Below are 26,652 nucleotides of genomic sequence, written 5' to 3' on the forward strand. Positions count from 1 at the left end.
TGGTAGTGAGCAGGGGCGCAACGTTCACTGGGGATGGGGGGTACATGTCCCCCCCACATCACTCTGGATAAGAGCGTCTACTAAATGACAAAAAATATCACAGATATTCCACACTTAGACATCGAGACTTTCTGAAGCAAGACAATATCTTGTCAAAATGTTGTAATACTAACTATGCTGCTTCTACATTTCAGTCCTTTGGCAGGAACTTTTACCAGTGCATTCAACCAGGACACTGAACAACAGCATAGCGATTTTAGCTTTGTTTGTTATAAAGTATGCTATTTATGTTGCCATTGTCCTCTACAGTATATCGACAGTCTCTTTTCCATACAGGTAACTGCCAAAATAAAGGAAGACTTGAGTCAATGAGGGATACAAAGTATATTGAAAGCAGGTGCTTCCACACGGGTGTGGTTCCCGAGTTAGTTAAGTAATTAACATCCCATCATGTATAGAGTCATGCCCAGTTGACCAGTATTTTGGCTACCATGGCTAGAAGAAGAGGTCTCATTGACTTTGAAAGAGGGGTCTCAAAGGAGCATAGGGGGTTTAAAGGGTGTGTGTGCGTGCGTGTGCGTGTGCGTGTGCGTGCGTGTGTGTGTGTGCATGCGTGGGTCTCACTCAACAGATCTCAACCCAATTTAACACTTTTGGGAGATTATGGAGCGGTGCGTGAGGCAGCGTTTTCAAAACACCAAATGATGAATTTCTCATGGAAGAAGGTTGTCACATCCCTCCAGACACTTCATTGCCAAGGCACATTGAATCTGTTCTGGCGGCTCGGGCGGCTCGTGGCCTCAGCCCTATTGGCATTTTATCTTGGTGTTCCTATATTTTGACAGTTACCTGTATGTTGCCTCTGTTCACCTCCTATCATGTGCAATAATTCATCAAGCACTCAACCTACCAATCAATCATCCAACCAATCAATCAAAGAACATTCAAGCTGCACTTTATTGCTACGCCACTTACAGAACACCTAACAATAGCTCCTGCATGAAATCAAATTTATTTTGTGAGCAGCTCTGAATAAAAGGAGTCGAGCTCAAGGAATCAATGCACTGTAGGACACATGATGACATCACCTGGATCTGATGAATGACTCATTGTACATGTGAACACGGCTAGTGCCTGAATAGAAGCCTTTACATGGCTCTAAGGTTGCGTCCCAAATGGCACCCTATTCCCTTACTTTTGACCCTTTGTAGTGCACTACTTTTGACCAGGGCCCATAGGACTCTGGTCACAAGTAGTGCACTATATAAGGAATAGGGTGCCATTTGTAATGCACATTAACTATAGTATATAGACTTTCTGGCCTGATTCAACAGTAATGCGGGAGAGAGGAGACAATGGACTCCGATTACTTTCCCACTCCAGACAGACAGACAGACCGACCGAGGCCTATGAGGGGCAGACGATGGTATTAATGTTTGTATTAGTGGGGCTGGGATCCGCAAAAGGAAGGAAATTATACAGCAGAGGTCCTCTATTCCTCTGTTGTTGCCTAGCAGTCTTTGCAGTCAGAAAGACAGAAGAGTGAGCACTGCAAGCATATTAATCCACGGTATGGCCTCCCCATGGAGAGTAGTTTAAACAGACAGACAATCCCTCCGTTTTGTCGGAGGATCTGAGAGAATGTGAGAAGAAGGTGAGTCTTCAAAATGATTTTGTGATTTTGCTGGTGCGGATGTGTGTGTGTGTGTTTCTGTCTGTGCATAGCTTGTGACTGTGTGCATGCATTTACATTATGGGTCCATCAACAACCTTCCGGGTAAATGTAGGCATGTTTGTATGCTAATCTAGTGTGCACGTGTGCATGCACGTGCACTTGTGAAGTGCTAGCAAGCCAACAAAACATAAAAAGAAACCGGGCAAGGGGCCATTACAGACACACACGTCAACACACATCGACACAAACACGCACACAGCGAGAGAGCGAGGAGCAGTGCTCAAGGGATTTCTCTTGCATCAGAATAGTGAGAATAGCAGCCTCCTTGAGAGGAAGGGAAGGCAAGCGATAAGCAATCCCTTTAGAACTGGGAGCCAACAGCGAACGGGGGATTCAATGACATTGAACGAGATAAGAGGGAAATGGACTGCTGGCATATGAGGAAACCACCAGTTATGTAATTAGTAGGGAGGTATTGTATGACATGTAAATTGAGAATGCAGGGATTGGAAATCCAAATAGGAAATGTACATTTGTGAAATATTCAGTATATTTACTGTGGAAATGTAGTGGAGAGACTGCTACACTAATGGAATGCCTCTGTGTGTAGAATGCTTCTGTTTAGATACTACAAAGATACCCGACAGTGCCATTCTACACTGTAGACTTTTGTTGGACATCTATTCATTCTGAAAGCATCAACTCTTCCCTTGATGCAAATTCAGAAACTTGTATCAGGAACAACTTGGCCTTCAAACACCCTTCCATCCTTTGTTTCTTCCTCTGTTCTCCTCTCCTGCCTTGTGCTTTGGTCAGCAACACACAGCAGTCAGATCTATGTCATAAGGAATTATTCATATGGAGAGTTTAATTCCAAAACGCTTTATATCCATTTTAATTTTGGGGGCTAAATTAGCATATATTGTTTAAAGAAATTATGAAAGAGATTGGTGTGTTTTTTTGCTATCTAATCATGGCATGGGGTTGTTCAAGGACAGACGTGTATTTGTTTAAACTCTATCACTTGATGGTTTCATTTCAGAGAGACAAACGATCATGTTACTTAGCAAAATGCTATATATCCGCCTCACTCTCAGAGAAATAAGTAGTACTGCTAGGTTTTACACAGTCAAATGTAAAAAAAGTACTACATTTTTAATAAAGAAATGTAAAAATTATACATTTGTATATATGTGATCAATATGAAAAAAAACTACAAAACTCAATTCAATACAGTAATATGAGATCTGCATGTAAAACATTTACATTTGACATTTTAGTCATTTAGCAGATTGCCTTATTCAGAGTGACTTACAGTTAGTGCATTCATTTTAAGATAGCTAGGTGGGACAACCACATGTCCCAGTCAAATATAAAGGATACGAACATTCCATTCCTGCTAAACAATGCATATATAGCACAAAAAAACAACAACAAAAAACATTTTCATACACATCTAAAATCTATTAATTACAAATCTGACAACAGTAATATTTTACACACACATGAAGGTACCCATAAGGTACCCCCCCACCCCCACACCCCCGTATCAACTTTACATAGTGACATTACAGAATATGGGGAAGCCAATATGTAGCACCCACATGGGGGATGCACGGCAGACATATTGAGCCAGAATGCTTATTGTGTCCACTAAGAGTACCTAAACCTTGCAGACAGAACTGTTCTACAGTCGTGGTGGTTCATAAACACGGAATGTAAACCACAATTGTTGCAAATCAGGCAAATGCTTTACATATTACAGATATGTTAAGTCTCTTTGGCCCAAATCCTAACTTGAGATCCAGGCAAAGTAAGTTTTCGCACAAATCTCCCATTGACATCAAGGCATAATTTAGGTGATGTCCAATTACAGCATACAGATCTCAAGTTAGGATTTGGCCCTTTATGAGGGACTCAAAATACAGCCGCAGATGCATTCCAACACCAGTGACAAGTCTCAGAGGTGTGTGCAAACACTGCAACACTCACAATGAGGAGTAGAGAAGCACACAGACGCACACACAGACACTATGAATGGTTATCCCATTATAGACAAATCCACAGAGACAGAGACACAGATTCACACTAAAACACAAACAGTCTTAGCACTGACCTTGAAGCTCCAGTAGTTTGGCTGTTGCTAGAGAGAGAGAGAGAGAGAGAGAGAGAGAGAGAGAGAGAGAGAGAGAGAGAGAGAGAGAGAGAGAGAGAGAGAGAGAGAGAGAGAGAGAGAGAGAGAGAGAGAGAGAGAGAGAGAGAGAGAGAGATAGAGAGAGAGAGAGAGAGAGAGAGAGAGAGAGAGAGAGAGAGAGAGAGAGAGAGAGAGAGAGAGAGAGAGAGAGAGAGAAAAGGGAGTTAGATATGTTCCCATCCCTTAAGCCGGACAACTGTCTTCTCCCTGACAACGGCTGCTAGTCAGAGAGAGAGAGAGAGGGATGGAGTGAAATGTGGGGAATGGAGAAAAGGGGAGAGTGAGTGAGAAAGATCCATCTATCCGCTTTCAGTCTGACGTTTGTGAGATAATGCAGACGTGACAAATAAAGTTGGGAAGATTTGAATGTATACTTTATCGGAGGAGAGAGAGAGAGAGACAGAGAGACAGAGAGAGAGGAGTTGAAGACTTTCTCAAGACAAAAAAATAAGGGGTATAATACCATCATATTTCTCTCTCCATCAGATCCAATCGGAAAATGAGGGGCTAATTATTGTGATGATAGACCAGATTAAACTTCCGATGTCCTTCAGTGCCATCATAATAGCCTTTTAATTGCTTGTAATTGCTTCCCAACAATGAATCAAATGTTTACAGACACTACACGACACACACACACTAGCTAGCTAGCAATCCAACTGAACGCCTACTGTTCACACAATTAGCTGGCTCAAATTCAGGAGTGGATTAAAGCAATACACAGACACTGGATTAAAGAAGCTTGGCTTTTTAAGGGAATTTGGGCAGCCTCCAAAGGAGAGGACAAAGTTCATTAAATCTATTAGGTTGTGTTTGGCTATTGTGACTGTGTGTAGTGTCCTTGAGTCACAGAGACAATGGTAGGCTATAACCAAGACACTGTGACAACACTATGTAGGCCTTGTGCCAGGGGTGTCAAGTACACGGTTCTATTTTGGTTCCATCTACATTAGGGATGATAACTGACTATTTTATCACTAATCTAAACATTTACATTTTAGTGATTTAGCAGACGCTATTATCCAGAGCGACTTACAGGAGCAATTAGGGTTAAGTGCCTTGCTCAAGAGCACATTGACAGATTTTTCACATAGTCGGATCAGGGATTTTCGAACCAGCAACCTTTTGGTTACTGGCCCAATGCTCCAAACAGCTACGCTACCTGACTCAACGCCTAAACAGCTTGGTCGATCTTGAATTGCGGTGGCGTTTGGGCATGGCATTTTGGGGGAAAATTAACTAAATGTTTCTACAATTTTGGGTACGTCTTCCCATTCTAAATCAACTAATATGGCAGCTTTATGACTTTAAATTATTTGTACCATTATTATAACATTGTGCCACCAGTAGGAGTAGTAACACCAATGACGGTTTACACCAATGGCTAATTTAAGGTATATTTGTTGAAAGAACATTTATTTTAATAGCCTTCTTTGTTTTTATTAATCGATACAATATATGAAATACTTTGTTTACTTTCTATCTTTCAAAATAATAGGTAGATATCCCTAAATCCCCAAAACATGTAACTACAATTCTTTTCCTCACTACTGGGATAACCCAATTTGCTTGCCCTAAGTACTTTCAACAATGCATAAATAGGGCGGCAGGTAGCTTAGTGGTTAAGAGCGTAGTGCCAGTAACCGAAAGGTTGCTGGTTCTAATCCCCGAGCCGACTAGGTGAAAAATCTGTCGATGTGCCCTTGAGCAAGGCACTTAACCCTAATTGCTCCTGTAAGTTGCTCTGGATAAGAGCGTCTGCTAAATGACTAAAATGTATAAACATAAACAGGGTTTCCCAACTGGAAGCCCGCGGGCCAAATTTGGTCCGTGGGTGGTTTTATTTGCCACCCCCCCCCCAAAAAAAAAAAGTATATATATATATACAGTGCCTTTGGAAAGTATTCAGACCCCTTGAATTTTCCACATTTCGTTACGTTACAGCCTTATTCTAAAATGGATTCAATAAAAACATTTCCTCATCAATCTACAAACAATACTCCATAATGACAAAGTGAAACAGGTTTTTAGAAATATTAGCAAATGTATAAAATCTAAAAAACAGAAATACCTTATTTACATAAGTATTCAGACCCTTTGCTATGAGACTCGAAATTAAGCTCAGGTGCATCCTGTTTCCATTGATCATCCTTGAGATGTTTCTAAAACTTGATTGGAGTCCACCTGTGGAAAATTCAATTGATTGGACATGATTTGGAAAGGCACACACCTGTCTATATAAGGTCCCACAGTTGACAGTGCATGTCAAAAAAACAAAAAAACAAGCCATGAGGTCAAAGGAATTGTCCGTAGAGCTTCGAGACAGGATTGTGTCGAGGCACAGATCTGGGGAAGGATACCAAAACATTTCTGCAGCATTGAGGGTCCCCAAGAACACAGTGGCCTCCATCATTCTTAAAAGGAAGAAGTTTGGAACCACCAAGACTCTTCCTAGAGCTGGCCGCCCTGCCAAACTGAGCAATCGGGGGAGAAGGGCCTTGGTCAGGGATGTGGCCAAGAACCCGATGGTCACTCTGACAGAGCTCCAGAGTTCCTCTGTGGAGATGGGAGAACCTTCCAGAAGGACAACCATCTCTGCAGCACTCCACCAATCAGGCCTTTATGGTATAGTGGCCAGACGGGAAGCCACTCCTCATTAAAAGGCACATGACAGCCCGCTTGGAGTTTGCCAAAAGGCACCTAAAGAGTCTCAGACTATGAGAAACAAGATTCTCTGGTCTAATGAAACCAAAATTGAACTCTTTGGCCTGAATGCCAAGCGTCCCGTCTGGAGGAAACCTTGCACCATCCCTACGGGGAAGCATGGTGGTGGCAGAATCATGCTGTAGGGATGTTTTTCTGCGGCAGGGACTGGGAGACTAGTCAGGATTGAGGCAAAGATGAACGGAGCAAAGTACAGAGAGATCCTTCATGAAAACCTGCTCCAGAGCGAACAGGACCTAAGACTGGGGTGAAGGTTCACCTTCCAACAGGACAACGACCCTAAGCACACAGCCAAGACAACGCAGGAGTGGCTTCGGGACAAGTCTCTGAATGTCCTTGAGTGGCCCTGCCAGAGCCCGGACTTGAACCCGATTTAACATGTCTGGAGAGACCTGAAAATAGCTGTGCAGCAACGCTCCCCATCCAACCTGACAGAGCTTGAGAGGATCTGCAGAGAAGAACGGGAGAAACTCTCCAAATACAGATGTGCCAAGCTTATAGCGTCATACCCAAGAAGACTCGAGGCTGTAATCGCTGCCGAATGTGCTTCAACAAAGACCTGGGTGAAGGGTCTGAATACCCATGTAAATGTGATATTTCTGTTTTTCTTATTTTTATACATGTGCAAAATATTTTTGCTTTGTAATTATGGGGTATCGTGTCTAGATGGATTGGAGAAAAAACTATTTAATCCATTTTAGAATAAGGCTGTAACGTAACAAAATATGGAAAAAGTCAAGGGGTCTGAATACTTTCTGAATGCACTGTATATTATACTTTTTTAATGTTTCATTTTTGGACATAAAATGTGATTTTAATTTTGGAAATCTGTCCCAAGTATTCCAACACATAATAGAGAGGCATGTGGAATGTATACAAATGTACGCAAGGTTTGAAATGATTACGATTTAGTCAAATATTATATATGTTTGGGCTTCTTGCCCAAATAATAAATTATTTGTAATTATGTTCCGGCCCCCCGACCAGCCGGTCAAGAAAAAAATAGTCCCGTAGCTGAATCTAGTTGATGATCCCTGTCCTAAAGTGTTGCAGTATGAAGGACTTGCGTTACGTTTTGTGATTGATAACCAGCTCAGTATAAACAAATGATGTGTAGCTATTTTCATTTTAAAGTGTTTTTCATGGTTGCCATGGCACGGGACGCAAATGCCACTGAAATTCAAGAATGACCCAGCTACATTCAGATATATTATTATATTCCATTAGCTCAGAGCTGGACCTTTTTAACTCCCTCGCTCTCAGTTCTTACCTTCTTTTGAGACAGAAGGTTCAGTCCTACACTCTGTTAAGAAAGAGCCTTCCATTCCTACCCTGGTTTGAGAGGAAATATTCAATGAGTTCCTATCCTCTGTTGAGAGAGTATGTGGAGAAGAGAAGCTGGATGAAGATAGACAGAGCAGAGCAGAGGCAGGAGAGGAAGAGAAGAATTGGGGATAAACCAACAGAACAGAGGCCTGTAGGCTCCTGTGACCCAGATACAGAGTGCTTTGTGTGTCCTGCAGGCTGCTGTCCGAGTCAGCGCTAGTGATCATGTGTCTGCCTGCATGGCCATATTACCACCAATCAGACCCCATGACATTACCACCAATCAGACACAATGCCATATTACCACCAATCAGACCCCATGACATATTACCACAAATCAGACCCCATGACATATTACCACCAATCAGACCCCATTCCATATTACCACCAATCAGACACCATGCCATGTTACCTCCAATCAGACCCCATTCTACTGGCCAGGCTTCTACACAGTCACAAGTATGTTATTGATCAATGTAAGTAGGACCTGAAAACTGATACCACATACCCATCATTCTAGTGTTTTTCTGATGAAATAGTGTTTTATTGATTTATTGCTGTTAGCCTATACCTACAGTGTGTACAGTATATCAGTGCCTATGAACGCCATGTGGGTATAATCAAATGTTTTAACTTGAACTTGTAATTAAAACATGAAGTTGAGAATGGTTGCACATATTGTTTGTTTTAAATGTCATGTATGTGTTCTACTGTCTATATCGACCCTGCTAGAATCTTGAAGCAGATATACACTATCTTGTACACCCTTAATCATATGCTGAGCCGCTGAAAAAGCATCAGCTACTCTTCCTAGGGTCCACATGAAACATGACATAATACATAGTACAGAACATTATTAGTCAAGGACTGAAATACATACATTTAAAATGTCACACATAGCCTACATATCTGTTCATACTGTACACACAATATCTGGGTCTAATACATGGTACAGTTGAAATGACAGTACAAGATATATAAAATAGCTGTGTCTCTTCACAGCCCCCTTTGTGCAGTAAGCTGTTATTTTATCTGTTTTTTTAAACTGGTTTTACTGCTAGCTTGAGTTACCTGGGGTGGCAGAGAGTTCCATTTAGTCATGGCTCTATTTAATACTGTGCGTTTACCAGCCTCTGTTCTGGACCTGGGGACTGTGAAGAGACCTCTAGTTGCATGTCTTGTGTTGTACCGATGAGTGTCCGAACTGTGTGTCAACTGCTTGAACAGACAGTTCGGTACCTTCAACGCATCAATACCTCGCACAAAGACCAATAAGGATGCAGTCAATCTCTCCTGAACTTTGAGCCAGGAGAGACTGACATGCATGTTACTGAAACTTTCCCTCCATGTCCTACACTAGCACCTACCTCTACACATCCATTTTGTACTCGTCTAACTCCACCCGCTAACTTACCAGTAGACTTGTGCATATGCATATGCATTAAACACATTTTCCCACGTCCCCCCTCTCTCTATTCATGTATTCATCCACCTTTCCTTCTTCACCCCTCCTACTTCAGTTTCCCCTGCCCACCTCTCCTCCAATATGCACTAACAAGAGGGCGTTTCAGAACATAAAATCTGCCCCACACAAAATAAACCGGCCCCCTATGCACCATGACGCAATTCAATGCCCTGACATATTTCTCAATCACACGAGCTGAAAATCACACGATGGACCTATGTGTACAGAGAGAGGGAGAGGGAGAGAGAGGGAGAGAAAGAGAGAGAGAAAGAGAGCGATGAGTGGAGCAACACATGCCTGACCTGCATGCCAAGTAGTCATCCCTGTCCCCACCCACCCTCTCTCTCTCTCTCACACACACACTCACACACACTCACACACACACACTAGCCCCCTCCTGTTATTTCAGACACTGCGGCACCACAACCACACCTGGCCAACACCTGCACACTGGTAAAACCTGGCATGAGCCAGCCCAGACACACAGATCATACACACACCCCTCCTCTTATGCCTGCAGAAAGGAGGGAGTAGAGGAGAGGCATACCCATTGCATCTTGTCTTACCTGCACTGGTCTCACCTACACACTCACACAAACGAGCACACACTGGCTGGTCATAGTCACATGCACACACACACACACACACACACACACACACACACACACACACACACACACACACACACACACACACACACACACGCACACACACACACGCAGCCAGGTATAGATACAGCTCTCTACTATACATGCATACATCACACTCTTTCTCCCTCTCTCTGCCCCACATGCAGCAGCAGAAACACACCTATTCCACCGTAACAACAGAACACACAGGATTCTGCACGTCTCCATTGATTAACGAATGAAAGGGAGAACTGGTACCGTTGCTGCTACTCAACGAGCCTGATGCTGCCGCTGGCTGACTGGTGGTGGTGTGCTGGTTCGCATGCTGCTCCACATGCCTCCCTCTCTTTCCTCCTCCCCCTTCTCCATTTTCTGACTGCGGCGGCTCTGTTCTCCCGCTCTCCCGCGAGCCCAGAGGAATCAGTAAATCCCAGGCAGTGTTGGTCTGGATATCTGAAGTAGAACCAGTGGAACCTCCTCTCTCTCTCTCTCTCTCTCACTCTCACTCACTCACTCACTCTCTCTCTCTCTCTCTCTCTCTCTCTCTCTCTCTCTCTCTCTCTCTCTCTCTCGCTCTCTCTCTCTCGCTCTCTCTCTCTCTCTCTCTCTCTCTCTCTGTCTCTATACCGTCACAGCCCAATCGCAGTTTCAGTCGTTCTCTCACTCCTCATCTCTCCCTCTTTGTTTCTCTCTCTCTCTCGCTGCTGCCGTCTGGTCCTCTCCACTCTCTCTCCTTGCCTAGGCATTGCCAGCCATATGATATCATATGGGGGCTGGGGGTTGCCGTGGCAACTGTGGACTCCACCTGTTTCTCCCTCTCTCTCTCTTTTTCTCTCTCTCGCACACTTGTGTGCAGAGCTAGATGGCTGCATCAGGGTAAATACACAGAGCAAATAAAAAGCAAAAGGGAGGAAACAGAGGAGGGGATGGAGTGATACTTGGCCGATGGAGGAGAGAGTGTGGAGAGACGGGAGTCTATGATGAATGGTGGTATTCCCAGGCAGGTGATTGGGGTAGAGGGATGGAGGAATCAGGATAGAGGGATGAGGGTAGGGGAGAATAAGCCATGGTGCCATGGTGCTTTGCATCTCTAACAGCTTTGACATGCAGGCATTGACTGCAAAGCATGTGGTGGATGAAAGGAAAAAACAGAGAGATAGAGAGGGGGATTTGGTGGATGGAAGAGGTCAACCTTTCATGTATGGATCATTGTGTCTATTTCCTACCTATCTCAAATCTCTGTTTCTATCTTCCTCTCCCTCTAACACCTGATAACTATCAGCCAACGATGTCATGAGAAACTGATTAATTGACATGTAGCCTGGATACTCCTGTGGTTCTCAACTGTTTAAGTACCAGGGATGGGTAATTGAGGGTATTAAGATGTTACCTGCTGTTGGCGGCCGCAGTTAGGTGAGCTCTGGCCCTGTGACATACAGGGGCTGGCCGGGTACTTCTGGTTCTTTTGGAGGTCCATGAAGGCTTCGTGCTGGCGCTTTATGTCAGCCTTGTGAAGGTTCGTAAGGGCCTCCAAGTTCTTGGCAGCGATGGCGTTGTGGCGTTGGCGGTTCCCCGAGGTTGGCGCCAGCCTCCCGTTGTTGTTGTTGTTGTGAGGGAAACAGCGCGTGCCACCGTGGCCCAGGGTGTGGTACTCACACGGGAACTCTGCATCCCCAGCAGAGATCATGTGACCCTTTCTTCTCTCCCGACCTGGAGGGGTCAAAGATGAGGGAACGTGGGGTCAGAGGTCAAGCAGAGAGCTAGCTCTCAGACATCAACATTAGATTTCCCTAAAGTTAAATAGCCTCCTGACAATATTGGTGTTTGTTACAATATGTGTTCATGGGAGGAGATGGAGAAACAGGAATCTCTTAACACTATGACCTGAGTACATGATCCTGTCCATATAATGACAACCCAGAGTCAAGTCAGTCGCACTCTCCTTAAGGCATGCACACGCACACAAACACACACACACACACACCCACAAACACACACACAAACACACACACGCACACAAACACACACAAAGACACACACTTAACCCCATTCCTCCACACACACACACACATCAATGTATATCCAAGGCCTCAAGCAGCATATGCCAAATCCCACAACAATCAAGTCGTCCTTGTAGAGACCTCAAGGCGACACTACTGACACAGGGTGAAGTCCCAAATCTTGGAGATGACAGCACCCATGAATGTCAGGACCATTCTGTGTCAGAAGCCATGATTGGATGTGAGCTGTTCCTCCTTTAGGGAGTATGTCATAGCGCCAGCTTGTGGCCATGGAGATAACTTGAATAAATTGACCAAGGACTGTCACTAAAGGAGCTAAATGTGCTCCCTAGGAAAAACCCAGTGAATCCCATTTTCAGAAAGTCAATAGTGACCAGATCTGCTGGCTAAGCAGCACCAGACCGAAGCAAACAGTTTTTCCACTGTCTTCTGAGAATGGAATGGACAGATCATGAGAAAGAGAGAGAGAGTGAAGAGCCTGTGTGTGTGTGTGTGTGTGTGTGTGTGTGTGTGCATGCAACTTCACATGCCTTGTCTGCAAGATTTTACATTTTAGTCATTTAGCAGACGCTCTTACCCAGAGCGACTTACAGTTAGTGCATTCATCTTAAGATAGATAGGTGGGACAACCGCATAATCACAGTCATAGTAGGTACATTTTTCCTCAATAAAATAGCTATCAGCAAAGTCAAAGCTAGCGATTTACTGCTTTGATGTTTGCAGAGAACAACAGGATGTTGTCCAGGGTCACGCCAAGATTCTTTGCACTCTGGGTGGGGGACACCGTGGATTTGTCAACCGTGATGGAGAGGTCTTTGAGTGGGCAGGCCTGTCGAGGTTGAGATTGAGGTGGTGGGCCGACGTCCAAGCTGAGATATCTGCCAGGCACGTAGATATGCGTGTCACCACATGGGTGTCAGAAGGGGGGAAGAAGAAAAATAGATGAGTGTCATCTGCATAGCAATGATAGGAGAGACGGTATGACGGAGCCGAGTGACTTGGTGTATAGAGCAGAGGGTCTAGAACCGAGCCCTGGGGGACAACAGTAGTGAGAGTACGTGCTCCAGACACAGATCCTTTCCATGACACCTGGTAGGAGTGGCCTGCCATGTAGGATGCAATCCACGAGTGTGCAGAGTGTGAGACACCCAGCCCTGAGAGGGTGGAGAGGAGGATCTGATGGTTCACGGTGTCGAAGGCAGCAGATAGATAGATCTAGGAGGATGAGAACAGAGGAGAGAGAGTCAGCTTTGGCAGTGCGGAGAGCCTCCGTGACACAGAGAAAAGCAGTCTCGGTTGAAGCATGACTGGTTAAGGTCAAGAGGATTGTTCTGAGAGAGATAGTGAGAGAGTTGGTCAGAGACAGCACGCTCAAGTGTTTTGGAAAGAAAAGAAAGAAGGGATACCAGTCTGTAGTTTTTGACGTCAGAGGAGTCGAGTGATTGGTTAGAGATGAGTTCATGAGGGAAGTGAGGAATGGGAGAAGGTCTCCAGAGATGGTCTGGAGAAGGGAGGAGGGGATGTGGTCGAGCTGGCAGGTTGTCGGGTGGCTGGACCTCACTAGTCGCAGGATTTCATCTGGATAGAGAGGGGAGAAAGAGGTCAAGCATAGATCTGTGTGAGTGGGACCAGTGGACTCAATAGGCTGAGTGAATGAGGAGCGGAAGTTGTCCACCTTCTTCTCAAAGTGGTTGACAAAGTCATCCACAAGGAGGAAGGGGGAGGGGGAGGGGGTGGAGGATTAAGGATGGAGGAGAAGGTGGATAAGAGTTTCCTAGGGTGAGGCAGAAGCTTGAAATTTAGAGTGATAGAAAGTGGCTTAAGCAGCGGATACAGAGGAAGAGAAAGTAGAGAGGAGGGAGTGGAAGGATGATAGGTCCTCCGGAAGTTTAGTTTCCCTCCATTTTCGCTCAGCTGCCCACAGCCCTGTTCTATAAGCTTGCATTGAGTCACTCAGCCAAGGAGTAGGAGAGGAGGGCCAAGCCGGCCGGGAGGAAAGGGGCCAGTGCGAGTCATAGGATGCGGAAAGGGAGGAGAGTAGAGTTGAAGAGGATGAATCAGGAGACAGTAGGAGAGAGAGTAGGAGAGAGAGAGCGAAGATTGCGATGGCGCATTACCATTTAGGTAGGGGCTGAGTGGCTAGGGTTGGAGGAAAGGGAGACAGAAAAGGAAGCAAAGTGGTGATCAGAGACCTAGAGGGGGGTTGCAGTGAGATTAGTAGGCTAGCAGCCTCTAGTTAAGATGAGGTCAACTGTATTGCCTGCCTTGTGAGTTGGAGGGGATTGGGTAAGGGTGAGGTCAAAAGAGACAAGGAGGGGAAAGAGAGAGTTGGAAAGAAATGAATCGAAGGCAAACGTTGGGAGGTTGAAGTCGCCAAGTACAGTCCACCAGCAAACTAATAAATAAAGGAGAGAATAGTCAGCATGAGATACGATAGTGAACCATAACCGTTCATGCATCAATGCATTATTAAAACATGCTCTATAAAGGTCCATACATTGCACCTAATGCAACATCAGCCATTGACCATTCACTGCTACATTCCTCTCTGTTTCGGTAAGTAGGTCCTACAGAAGCTAAACAGCTGACGGTATTGAATCCATGCAGTAAATCACATGTCTTATGGTTGAGCTGATAGAGGGATCCATATTGATTTTCTGCAGTTTAGGCCCATTACTTAGTCTGTGGATGGGCAGCTCTACGTGTGATTATCTCAAGGTTAGAGAGCTCTCCGACCGACACAGATGTTCTCAGGGTAATACAGTCACTGCTACTGCATTGTCTGGGCTGGGGTTAGTGCCCTGTACCCAGTTTAAAGGGATAGCTCACTTAAAAGCGCTATTTTAGTATTTTGTTAATTAATCCACAATTCCAAAGAAAATCGTGCATGTCAGAGGTCAAGTTTTCCAGATTGAGCACTTTCAGTACAGAGCAAAAACTGTGATAATGCGTTTCACAGGGTTTGATTTCGCTTGGTTTCAGATGTAACTCTTGTGGTGGAGTAGCGGAGGGATGCAGGGATTCCATGATGCAGCCATGACAGCAGAGATCTGTTAGAGGAGACAAGGAAAATCTGTCGGGGGCTGAAGGTTTTATAGTGGGAAATTTGTGAAGCCAAAGGCGTGTTTACACATCGATTGGACAATATAGTATGTTATATTCTAAAGTGATGACATCATGTAAATAGATTATGTAACACTTGAATTTTATATTCAAATTATATCAATATAACAATGACATTTTCAATGAAACAGTTTAATCCATCTATACACAAGGAACCCTGTATCTACCAGTGCTTTTCTACCCTGGCAGTATAACTCACAGCAGTAGCATTCTTAATGACCTGTCACCTCTAACACAGGTCCCATTATTAGAAACGTTACGGGATCGTTAATTACACCGTTAATGCTGGTGACGAACATCCTTTTAATTTTTCCTTTTCACACTGCTGAATCTTTTATGTAAACTTTGTCACTGTAGGAGGAGGATTTTCTCGCCCTCATCCCTCCCTCACTCCTCTTTTGTGAGGCGGCCGAGGATTCATCATCGGAGCTAGTGTTCATTAGAGTTCAAGCGGAACTTAAAACGCAGTGAGTGATAGTCATTGCCCGGGCGGCGTTGTATTTCAGCCAACCTGAAGTATGGACACATTCCAAATGGATTGTCTCAAGGCTGTGGCCAAACATTTCTCATTATGGGGCGAACACAACAACCTCGGTTGCCGCTGACATGGGGGTGTGACAGAGGCCGTTTTTTATTTTTACGATTTCATCACACTGACTCTTGATTATTTCTGCTCAGCTCTGGGACTGGCAAGTTCGTGCTCTGGCCAAGTTCTATTAAAATGATTTCCTAGCTTCTTCCCTCCTTAACTTCCTCACTTATTTCCTTCCTTCCTTTACTCCTTCTCTGTCGGTCACTGATGTCAGCCATATTACTTTCACAACTTGATTGCTATCTCCAATTTCTGACACCATCCACTCAAAAATGTCCTTTCTGAACAATGGACACACTAGCCTGGTGCCAGATCTGTCTGTGCTGTCTTGTCAACTCCTATGATCATTTTCATGCGAAACGTTTGCAAGACAGCACAAACAGATCTTGGACCAGGCTATGGAAACATGACTTCGTTCCACCCAACAGTTAGCTCTTCTCATCCGGTTTGTGGAGAGCTTGGCTACTGGCCGATGGAAGAGCATGAGAGACCCCTCTGTTTAGCACCGGAACACATAGGGAATTGACCTCTAAGGCCTCCATTGTTTAATTCTATTCAATGTGAATGAAGGGTTTGACATGCTAATGTAAATGAAAGGTTTGACATCCAGAGCACAGGATATTGAAACAAATCTGTCATCAATTGCAGACAGTCGTGTTTGGTGTGCATGTATTATTCAGCATAATGAAGATGACAAAATATTGAAATATATTGCCGCTCTAAGATAAATATATTATTTGAGTGTGTCCTTGTGCTCCAAACAGGGGGAATTGGTTCTGCCAGAGATAAACATCTCACCAATAAAACCCAATGTCCTCCACACTGATTTCCATTACTGTGCTATTACTATTCCATCTCTCCACCACAATCTCTTACACCCACCTCCCTACCATTCCCCTCTTTCATCTTCTCTCACACGCTAAGCCACCATCCACTCTCTATACTATAAAGACACATCTCAATACAACCTTTCCATATGAATTGAATTCCGTTATCATACATATTCCAATGGCCTCTGGCCCAAACGGTATATTCATAGTGTGTACTGCTTTCTTGACTAAATACCCCACCCATATCTCACAGTACAGTACCACCGTTTAACACAGTCCATCAGCTGACAGACTAAGCACATGACACCCTGGAATTACAGTCAAGAACAGCTCGTTCCCTCCGTCAGTGAAGTGCCAATGGGAGGGCCTGAGACATTATTTGTGACAGTATTTGCATGTCAGATGAAACTGTACATCATAACGCAGAAAACACAATTAACAGTCGAGATAGAAATGACATGTAGAAATGCTAAATACGTAATAATGCCCTAATAATTACCATTTCAAATCGAGGGATTCATTCCATTGGATATTGTATGGAGCTCAATTCAGTTTATGATTATACCTCGGAGTATGTTTTTTCAATATTTTGGGGTATACATTAGTGCATACCTATTATGACAGCTGGTGTAACTTTAACGTTTTGACAATGCACACTATGCGTAGCATGATCACAGTAATATGTTATTGCTAACGTTGTCCCTGGCCAGGATCTGTGCTTGGAGCTGAGGAGACTTTCTCTCCCTCTGGGTTCAGACACAGGATCTTGCTGAGTAATGTCATTGACTGAATGCCAGGGCTGGATGAGTCAGAGTCCATGATCTAATAGTGCAGACTAATCAGTGACCAAGACTGGGCTTGGGATTCAGCCAGGCAGCTCCATGTTAGTGACTAAGACTGGGCTTGGGATTCAGCCAGGCAGCTCCATGTTAGTGACCAAGACTGGGCTTGGGATTCAGCCAGGCAGCTCCATGTTAGTGACCAAGACTGGGCTTGGGATTCAGCCAGGCAGCTCCATGTTAGTGACTAAGACTGGGCTTGGGATTCAGCCAGGCAGCTCCATGTTAGTGACCAAGACTGGGCTTGGGATTCAGCCAGGCAGCTCCATGTTAGTGACTTAGACTGGGCTTGGGATTCAGCCAGGCAGCTCCATGTTAGTGACCAAGACTGGGCTTGGGATTCAGCCAGGCAGCTCCATGTTAGTGACCAAGACTGGGCTTGGCATTCAGCCAGGCAGCTCCATGTTAGTGACCAAGACTGGGCATGGGATTCAGCCAGGCAGCTCCATGTTAGTGACCAAGACTGGGCTTGGGATTCAGCCAGGCAGCTCCATGTTAGTGACCAAGACTGGGCTTGGGATTCAGCCAGGCAGCTCCATGTTAGTGACCAAGACTGGGCTTGGGATTCAGCCAGGCAGCTCCATGTTAGTGACTTAGACTGGGCTTGGGATTCAGCCAGGCAGCTCCATGTTAGTGACTTAGACTGGGCTTGGGATTCAGCCAGGCAGTTCCATGAATGAGAGGCAACCAAGCCTCATTAGGGTGGAGCATCTACGCAATGTCATGAATAGGGCTTACTATAATGTCATGAATAAGGGCTTACTAAAGGTTTAAGAGCATACCGAGGGCCCAATAACACAGATGTGAGGAGTAGGTGTGATGAAAGAGGCTGATGAGAGAGGCCTACTTAGGGCATATACTACCTTATGGTACACACATAACATAGTGTCTATACCAGGGTTCCCCAACTGGCATTTTTTGGGGGGGGTTGACATAATACAGTCGTGGTCAAAAGTTTTGAGAATGACACAAGTATTGGTCTTCACAAAGTTCACTGCTTCAGTGTTATGATATATTTTTGTCAGATGTTACTATGGTATACTGAAGTAGAATTACAAGCATTCCATAAGTGTCAAAGGCTTTTATTGACAATTACATTAAGTTTATGCAAAGAGTCAATATTTGCAGTGTTGACCCTTCTTTTTCAAGACCTCTGCAATCTGCCCTGGCATGCTGTCAATTAACTTCAATGCTTGGAGTTTGTCAGAATTTGTGGGTTTATGTTTGTCCACCCGCCTCTTGAGGATCGACCACAAGATCTCAATGGGATTAAGGTCTGGGGAGTTTCCTGGCCATGGACCCAAAATGTCGATGTTTTGTTCCCCGAGCCACTTAGTTATCACTTTTGCCTTATGGCAAGGTGCTCCATCATGCTGGAAAAGGCATTGGTCGTCACCAAACTGTTCTTGGATGGTTGGGAGAAGTTGCTCTTGGAGGATGTGTTGGTACCATTCTTTATTCATGGCTGTGTTCTTAGGCAAAATTGTGAGTGAGCCCACTCCCTTGGCTGAGAAGCAACCCCACACATGAATGGTCTCAGGATGCTTTACTGTTGGCATGACACATGACTGATGGTAGCGCTCACCTTGTCTTCTCCGGACAAGGTCTTTTCCGGATGCCCCAAACAATCGGAAAGGGGATTCATCAGAGAAAATGACTTTACCCCAGTCCTTAGCAGTCCAATCCCTGTACCTTTTGCAGAATATCAGTCTGTCCCTGATGTTTTTCCATGAGAGAAGTGGCTTCTTTGCTGCCCTTCTTGACACCAGGCCATCCTCCAAAAGTATTCGCCTCACTGTGCGTGCAGATGCACTCACACCTGCCTGCTGCCATTCCTGAGCAAGCTCTGCACTGGTGGTGCCCCGATCCCGCAGCTGAGTCAACTTTAGGAGACGGTCCTGGCGCTTGCTGGACTTTCTTGGGCGCCCTGTCGCCTTCTTCACAACAATTGAACCTCTCTCCTTGAAGTTCTTGATGATCCGATAAATGGTTGATTTAGGTGCAATCTTACTAGCAGCAATATCCTTGCCTGTGAAGCCCTTTTTTGTGCAAAGCAATGATGACGGCACATGTTTCCTTGCAGGTAACCACGGTTAACAGAGGAAGAACAATGATTTCAAGCACCACCCTCCTTTTAAAGCTTCCAGTCTGTTAATCTAACTCAATCAGCATGACAGAGTGATCTCCAGCCTTGTCCTCGTCAACACTCTCACCTGTGTTAACGAGAGAATCACTGACATGATGGCAGCTGGTCCTTTTGTGGCAGGGCTGGATTGCAGTGGAAATGTTTTTTGGGGATTAAGTTCATTTTCATGGCAAAGAGGGACTTTGCAATTAATTGCAATTCATCTGATCACTCTTCATGACATTCTGGAGTATGTGCAAATTGCCATCATCAAAACTGAGGAAGCAGACTTTTTGAAAATTAGTATTTGTGTCATTCTCAAAACTTTTGACCACGACTGTACACTAACAACACCAGGAAATTAGCTCCAAGTGATTTTAATTGAAGAAATCTGTTCCCAAGTCTTCCCACTCATAATAGAGAGAAACGTGATCGTATACAAATATAAGCAAGGTTTGAAATTATTATGTTTTAGTGAAACATTATATCTGTTTGGGCTTCTTGCGGTCAATTTGCCGTCAACAAATTATTTGTAATTATGTTCCGGTCCCCCGACCATCTGTTTAAGAAATAAATCGGCCCGCGGCTGAATCTAGTTGATTATCCCTGGTCTATACTATATCCTTGACGTGAGGAGAGTGCATTATTTTGGAGCAGATGGGCTATTTAATTACCAGACCCGCAGGGCTGAAGTATTGCTGGCTGTCTTCTCTGCTTGGCAGTTAATTGATCAACGGATTTAATTGATTAGCTACAACATTTACTCATTAATTGATTTGATTGGAAAGATTGGATAGTAACCAGAGGTGTTTCAGTCATGCAGGACCCTGATCGAATAGCTCTGTTTTGAAGTCATACGACAAGCGTACTACATCAGTATACTACACTATGCCAACTAAGGGAAAACATTTCTGTGGATAGCATATGTACTGTAAAGCTCACTGCATGACAGCACTTCTTTAGTTAATCTTTAGTAATTCACTCATTTTGCTTAAGCATCATCTCAGATCTGCTTTGACTGCAAATGTGATGCACACTAAGGCAATTCGCACACCAGCAATTCATAGCTGGCAACCTTTTACATAAATATTCAACAACGGTCATAAGTCAACTGCTACATGGAAAGTGAAGTAGGCTAAGCAATTAAAAAGACTGATGCTCAGAGGAAAAGAAAGGCAAATGGGAAATTGATTCAGTCGAGCAGACAGTTAAACAGAAAGGTGTGTGTGTGGGTGTTTGTGTGTGTGTGTGTGTGTGTGTGTGTGTGTTATTGTGTGTGTGTGTGTGTGTGTGTGTGTTTGCATGCATGCGAGAGAAAGAGATACAATGTATTGTGTCAAAATATTAAGAGCTTAGCTCATCTGATAATGAAGAAACACCATATACACACATCACACACACACACACTTCCCATATACATCACACAAGTTCAAGACAATGTGTTGCTGAGCATGAGGGCAGACAGATGTATCGATGCATGTGCACAGCATCAACATTTATTTGACGCTGCCTGGCAACACATGCTGTTTGTTATCACTGATCTCTCCCCTCCACGTCCCCACAGGGCCAAATATCTCCTTAACCCCTGACCTCTGTAGCAGGCAGTCTGCTGGGTGTCTGGCTGGGCTGGGGGCTGGCTGGGCTGGGTGCCTGGCTGGGATGGTGGCTGGCTGGGATGGTGGCTGGCTGGGCTTGAGGCTGTGAGTAATGTAGAGGGCCGCTGGGTCAGCTCTTCTGGGTGGCAGAGTTTCAATCACAACCAACCTGCTGTAGCATTACGGTCAGACAGCAAAAAGACCACAGCCAGACCACAACATGGCCCTACCACAGCCAGACCATAACATGGCCCTACTACAGCCAGACCATAACATGGCCCTACTACAGCCAGACCATAACATGGCCCTACCACAGCCAGACCATAGCATGGCCCTACCACAGCCAGACCATAACATGGCCCTACCACAGCCAGACCATAGCATGGCCCTACCACAGCCAGACCATAACATGGCCCTACTACAGCCAGACCATAACATGGCCCTACTACAGCCAGACCATAACATGGCCCTACCACAGCCAGACCATAGCATGGCCCTACCACAGCCAGACCATAACATGGCCCTACCACAGCCAGACCATAGCATGGCCCTACCACAGCCAGACTATAGCATGGCCCTACCACAGCCAGACCATAGCATGGCCCTACTACAGCCAGACCACAGCATGGCCCTACTACAGCCAGACCATAACATGGCCCTACCACAGCCAGACCATTGCATGGCCCTACTACAGCCAGACCATAACATGGCCCTACTACAGCCAGACCACAGCATGGCCCTACTACAGCCAGACCATAACATGGCCCTACCACAGCCAGACCATAACATGGCCCTACTACAGCCAGACTATAACATGGCCCTACCACAGCCAGACTATAGCATGGCCCTACTACAGCCAGACCACAGCATGGCCTTACCACAGCCAGACCATAGACACTGACCACAGTCTGATCACAGCAAGACCACTGAGCCAGACCACGTCAGACCACAACCAGAACATACAGCTAGTTAGACCATACAGCCAGACCACAGCTAGAACACAGTCAGACCACAACCAGACCACAACCGGACCACAACCAGACCACAACCAGACCGCAGACAGACCACGGCCACTGACCTCAACCAGACCAGTCAGACTACAACCAGACCATAGCTAGAACACCGAAAGACCACAACCAGACCACAACCAGACCAGCCCCACCTCAGCCAGATAGACACTCTCCCCTCTCATCAGCTTTAAAAAAAGACAGAATCTTGTACAAGGGAAATGACAGCTTTGAGAGTGTATCAAAATGTGGGTCAATGTCTGTCAAGATGACCTCAACTGCAGTGTATATGATTGAGTATTCTGATGGAAACCTGGCTATAGAAAAATGGATGAAGACATTTCCAGAGAAATTAAGCCATCATAGTGAAAACATAATTAATGCTCTGGGAGATAGAGAGACCTTTTTTTAAATTAAAGCTGGATCAAAAAAATTACAACAAAACGCTAATTCAACCTGTGACATTCTTCCTGCAATAGTACAGTAGTTCTTAGTTGAAAGACATTTTTCAAGAAAAGAAAGCCATAGATATCCAGGGATTTACAAACTGATATCAAAGGGATTCTTCAAAAGCATCAAATTGATTTGGAGTCAGCAATACTCTCCTGGCTGTATAGAAAACCCTTTATATATCACCAATGCTGCAGCTACTTCCGATATATGGAGCAAAACCTCTGACATATGCTAAACTACAAATAAAGTAAGATGTTATCATAAGCCATCAGCGTCAAAACCCAGAGGGGTGAACAGGCATCATCCAACATGCTCATCCTAATTTTCCCTTTCACATCCTACACTCTGATATCACAACAAAATATTAGCTAATTGCACGAGATTAATATGTCCTATAACCATTAGCATTTTTCCCTGACATGTTTATTAGCTTACAACCTCATCCAAATTCATATCTGCCCCAGCCGCATGAGAAATTGACTGGCAGAAGGCTAACCGTGTCATTTAAGAAGGCGAGACTTTGGCTAGTGCTCCACATGGTTCTTAATAGTCCATTAACTACTCAAGGTCAATCCAGGTTAAGGCTAATGTGCCTTGCCTTGCCACCGCATACTTTTCTCCCTGGGCGGCAGAGCAGAGTAGAGCACTGAAGGATTTGGGCTCCACCACACTCTGAGCATCCAGCCCCTCACCATCTCCTTGGTTATGCAAAAGCCAGAAAATCTTGGTGCATGCAGCTTGCAAGAAGAAGGTCTGCTCTGCAGCCGAGCTGACTGCCTGGCTCATTCCAGCACCACTCATCCAGTCCACTGATGCACAATGTGTCAATTATAGCACAGCAGGAATGGATGGATCGTACCTGGCTGGTCCTGTGCCGGTGTGTCCTTTGCAGAGGCTCTACATGGTAGTGGAGTGTGTGTCCCAGTGTGTGTGAGGTGTGTGTGTAAGTGTGTGTATCGAGTGCTAGTGAAGAGCTAAGGAGGAGTGCACAGTGCAGTGCCGGAGATTGGAGGCAGGCAGGGTTTCTGACTGTGCTGCTGAGACTGTGTGTGTGTGTGTGTGTGTGTGTGTGTGTGTGTGTGTGTGTGTGTGTATGTGTGTGTGTCTCTGAGAGTATAATCCTTTCCAGTCTTCAGGGACAAGCTGCAAATGAGCCAGCCCCCCCCCCGGCCCCCCTCTTTTCACTCACTCTCTCTCTCTCTCTCTCTCTCTCTCTCTCTCTCTCTCTCTCTCTCTCTCTCTCTCTCTCTCTCTCTCTCTCTCTCTCTCTCTCTCTCTGTCTCTCTCTCTCTTCTATCTCTCCTCTCTCTCTGTCTCTCTCTCTCTTATATCTCTCTTATATCTCTCTCTCTCTCTTCTCTCTCTCTTCTCTCTCTCTTCTCTCTCTCTTCTCTCTCTCGCTCCCTCCTCTCTCTCTTCTCTCTCTTCTCTCTCTATTCTCTCTCTCTCTTCTCTCTCTCTCTTCTCTCTCTTCTCTCTCTCTTCTATCTCTCTCTTCTCTCTCTCTCTTCTCTCTCTCTTCTCTCGCTCTTCTCTCCCTCTCACTGTATCTCAGACTCGCACATGAGCCTTCAGCACAATGATCCTCCCATGCTGCCACCTTTTGCCTGATAACACAGGATGCGGCGAGCTGTCTTTTTCTGTCTCTATTAATGACTACAACTGTATCTATCATTCTCTCTGACTTTTCTTTTTGGTTTTCAATGCGTCTCGGTGCCCGCCTTGCTGTCGGTGCTGCAACGTCTTGTGTATCTCGTGTACGCGATTAGACACCCACTGTATTGTGGGATTTATACATGCATGTTGTTTACACATCCACTGATCCAATCCAAGGTGATGCAAACACGTCCGTTCAATTTTGGATGTTTATGTATTCAACTGTGTGGAGTTTGTAAGTTTATATTTACAAAAGTGATGTTAACTTCCTATTCACACACTGTTGATGAGAACATATTTTTGGGGATGTTGGTTTACTGTGAATATCGTCTTGGTTGCGACTCAAACATAACGCTAATAGATTGTGGTTGGGAGGATTTTTTATTTTTACATAGTTGATGATAAACCAGCACATCCAATTTGTGGTTCATCATGATTGTGGTGGAGTGATAGAGCCTGGAGTTATAACGTAATCAAACTGCCAGAAGGCATTAGCACCGTTCCAATCAAAGGCTACATAATTTTCACAGACCAGATCATTAGCAAGGTAGATAGAGACCATAGACAATGCTGCTCTGCTGTATTTGGCCCCACGTTCTACTTTAAGGAGAAAGTGTGGGAAGTAATGATATCCCTTATTGTGCTAAAACCAGATTACCATCGATGTAAGGAGCGGCCCATTTGGGCTGATTAGTGTAGACAGTGGGATTCAGGCTGGAGCCTGGGTGGCAGAAATATGGAGGGAGTGCACACTTGTCATCCCAATAAAATCACACTGGAGGATGTGGGACTGTTGTGGATGGGCAGGGTGAAGAACGAGCTTCTGCAGTGTGTGTGTGTGAAAACCCAAGTAAGCACAATCTAATCAGCAGGCACTTTCTTGCTCTCTCGCTCTCTACTACCTTCAGGTTTTTTATTTACCTTGTGGAGAGATTCACGATGGGAGATTGCCATTGTCAATTAGTTTTGATCCATTACGTTTACATTTAAATCATTTATCAGACACTCTTATCCAGAGCAACTTACAGGAACAATTAGGGTTAAGTGCCTTGCTCAACGTCACATTGACAGATTCTTTACCTAGTCGGCTTGGGGTTTCGAACCAGCGACCTTTTGGTTACTGGCCCAATGCTCTTAACCACCATGCCACCCAATAATGTACCAATACCTAAAGACATGAAAAGATAAAGAATTGAAATGATAAATGCTACGTCTGCTTGTGGTGCAGGACAAAACATTCAATTTTACTGTCAGATATCAGGATTTCAGAGGGACCGAGTGTATAATCAACAAATGAGCAGTTACTCATCCGCACAATGTAATTTAGTAATCAGGCTTTAGTCTCTGTTTGTTTGCTTTCATTCAAGATATTGTTAAATCATCAAGTTCGCATCTGAAGAAACAAACGTGGGGAAATGCCACATCTGTCACATACAAAATGCAGGAGAGGGAACCCTGAAGACAGATGTCTATTTCTGAACACTGTCACCTCTGTGTGACACCAGCCATGGCTCAATTTCCTCCTGTAAGAACGGCCAGTGTGAAAATAACCCCTTGCCCCATATGTCATGGCTGTGTACAGAAAGGAATTGGAATGATGTAGGCTATAGGCTAAACCTAGCTTTCCAGTGAGCTTATATTATGGGAGCTTCGGCCATGTAGCTTTTGACCCTATAGCTTACACCCTGGAAATGGATTTTGAAGGAAATCAGTATGGCAATTCTTTACTGTCGTATCCCCAGGCATTCAGCTAAGAACCTTTTTTACAAGTCAAAATGTCTCTCCTGATTGTAAAGAATCCTATATCTCACTTGATGGCTACAGTATATCTAACTTGAACCCTGGTCACTAGGAGTACTGGCTTTCTAGCCTATAATTCAATCTCATCTCTCCTAAAGTTGACTGGCCTGAGTAATAATGAGTACTCAAAGTCATCTCACCTGCTGTGTGCTTGGTATAAATAAGCTCTTTCAGGTCTATGCCTCTATGCCTTTCCCAGTGATCTCTGTATCTCTGTGGGTTTCATTGCCCCTGCCATCTGACCCACTGTCAACACTTTAGATCAAATGACAAAGGAAAACCACCATTTAGTTCAGCTCCATTTCCCCATTCCCAAGACTGCTATTTCTGTGTGACAGACTCTTTCCTGTATCCCTTTTCTTCCTCAGTCAGTCACTCATACTTTCTATGTATCTAATAGCATGTTTGTCTTTTCCCCAAGGCTTTTTGACATGTCACTGAGAAGAGTGAGCTTAACTCATTCAGTCGCTACACTTGAAGATTTCAGGCATTTAAGGCAAGTCTGAGAAAAACGCACAGTACTGAGAAAACCTCCTTCACTCTGCAGAGCTCAAAGAAATTCTCTAAATACAAACATACAACGCATGACAGCCATTTA

General features: G+C 44.7%; 1 protein-coding gene across 1 annotated transcript in view; it reads right to left on the minus strand.

The window, feature by feature from the left end:
* Positions 1-23,538, minus strand: part of LOC121549252 (SRC kinase signaling inhibitor 1) — a 61,996-nt gene extending 38,458 nt beyond the window's left edge. The window contains exons 1-3 of the mRNA XM_045223778.1: positions 23,458-23,538; positions 11,404-11,723; positions 3,792-3,818 (exon numbers count right to left, since the gene is read on the minus strand). Coding sequence (XP_045079713.1) covers positions 3,792-3,818; positions 11,404-11,700 — 324 coding nt within the window. The 5' untranslated portion in view covers positions 11,701-11,723; positions 23,458-23,538. The remainder of the gene's footprint in view (positions 1-3,791; positions 3,819-11,403; positions 11,724-23,457) is intronic.
* Positions 23,539-26,652: the final 3,114 nt, after the last annotated feature.

This window comes from Coregonus clupeaformis, chromosome 1 (assembly GCF_020615455.1).
Source record: "Coregonus clupeaformis isolate EN_2021a chromosome 1, ASM2061545v1, whole genome shotgun sequence".
NCBI classification, from domain to species: Eukaryota; Metazoa; Chordata; class Actinopteri; order Salmoniformes; family Salmonidae; genus Coregonus; species Coregonus clupeaformis.